Source organism: Mastomys coucha, chromosome X, assembly GCF_008632895.1.
Source record: "Mastomys coucha isolate ucsf_1 chromosome X, UCSF_Mcou_1, whole genome shotgun sequence".
In the NCBI taxonomy this organism is placed as follows: Eukaryota; Metazoa; Chordata; class Mammalia; order Rodentia; family Muridae; genus Mastomys; species Mastomys coucha.
Window position 1 is genome coordinate 101,350,467 of NC_045030.1, and position 1,084 is coordinate 101,351,550.

The 1,084-nt window shown below is 35.4% G+C and overlaps 1 protein-coding gene across 1 annotated transcript in view; it reads right to left on the minus strand.

The window, feature by feature from the left end:
• The window catches only part of Tex11 (testis expressed 11), a 219,480-nt gene that overhangs the window by 182,515 nt on the left and 35,881 nt on the right, over nt 1-1,084 (minus strand). Inside the window, exon 6 of the mRNA XM_031368858.1 lies at nt 999-1,049. Coding sequence (XP_031224718.1) covers nt 999-1,049 — 51 coding nt within the window. The remainder of the gene's footprint in view (nt 1-998; nt 1,050-1,084) is intronic.

Below are 1,084 nucleotides of genomic sequence, written 5' to 3' on the forward strand. Positions count from 1 at the left end.
TTCTTTTTTTTTTTAAGGCATCTTTCCTTTTTTATTATTTATTTATTTATTATATGCAAGTATACTGTAGCTGTCTTCAGACACACCAGAAGAGGGCATCAGATTTTATTACAGATGGTTGTGAGCCACCATGTGGTTGTGAGATTTGAACTCAGTCAGTGCTCTTAACCGCTGAGCCATCTCTCCAGCCCATTAAGGCATCTTTCATTTCTAGAATTACCATAGGCAAATTTATCATAGTTTATATTTTGCCAACTAAAACTACATGCCTAGCTCCATAATGACAAAACAAGGAAACTAATAAAGCAACAAATGATAAAGTACAATTTTGAAGTTTTAATATTTACATAATACCAGAAGACTTTTAAAGTATCAGTGAAAAACACAGGACAATTATAAATGAGAAGGCATCTTTGAAACCAACTATTTAAAGAACATTGTGAATGTAAGAGAATCTCCAAGTTGGGTAGATGGCTCAATAGGTAAGAGCAACTGCTCTCCAAGCATGACATCTAAGTTCAGATCCCCAACACATAACTATGTCAACCAGCCTAACCCAAACAGCAAGCTTCTTGTCCAGTGAGGGACCCTGCTTCAAGGGACTAAGGCAGAGAAATACAGACGAAGACACTTGATGTCTTTCTTGCTCAGGCCTCTGCATGTATATACAAAGGCACACCCCTCACACATGCTCACATGCATGCATCATACAGATCACAAATCCATGTTTGAAAAAAAAATAGTAGTTTAAAATGAGTCTCTCAGAGACAATATTTCAAAAAAAAAAACAGTAAATAAATAGTAGATGTTAAATGAAGTAATTGAAAATTATGCTTAGCTATTCTTTTTTTCACCCTCATTCACACTACACAGATTACAGTCACCACTAGTAATATCAACTATCATAATACAATATAATAGAAAGCCAAGAACACATCTTATCACTTTTACATTTAAAAAATGTCCTATTGTAAGGCCACAGTGCTTATGATACCTACTGACTCAGCTTGGTAAGAAAGCACATGGAAGATTCCCTTCTCCACAGTGATCTTATACATGGACACATTACACTCGGTGTAGCAGT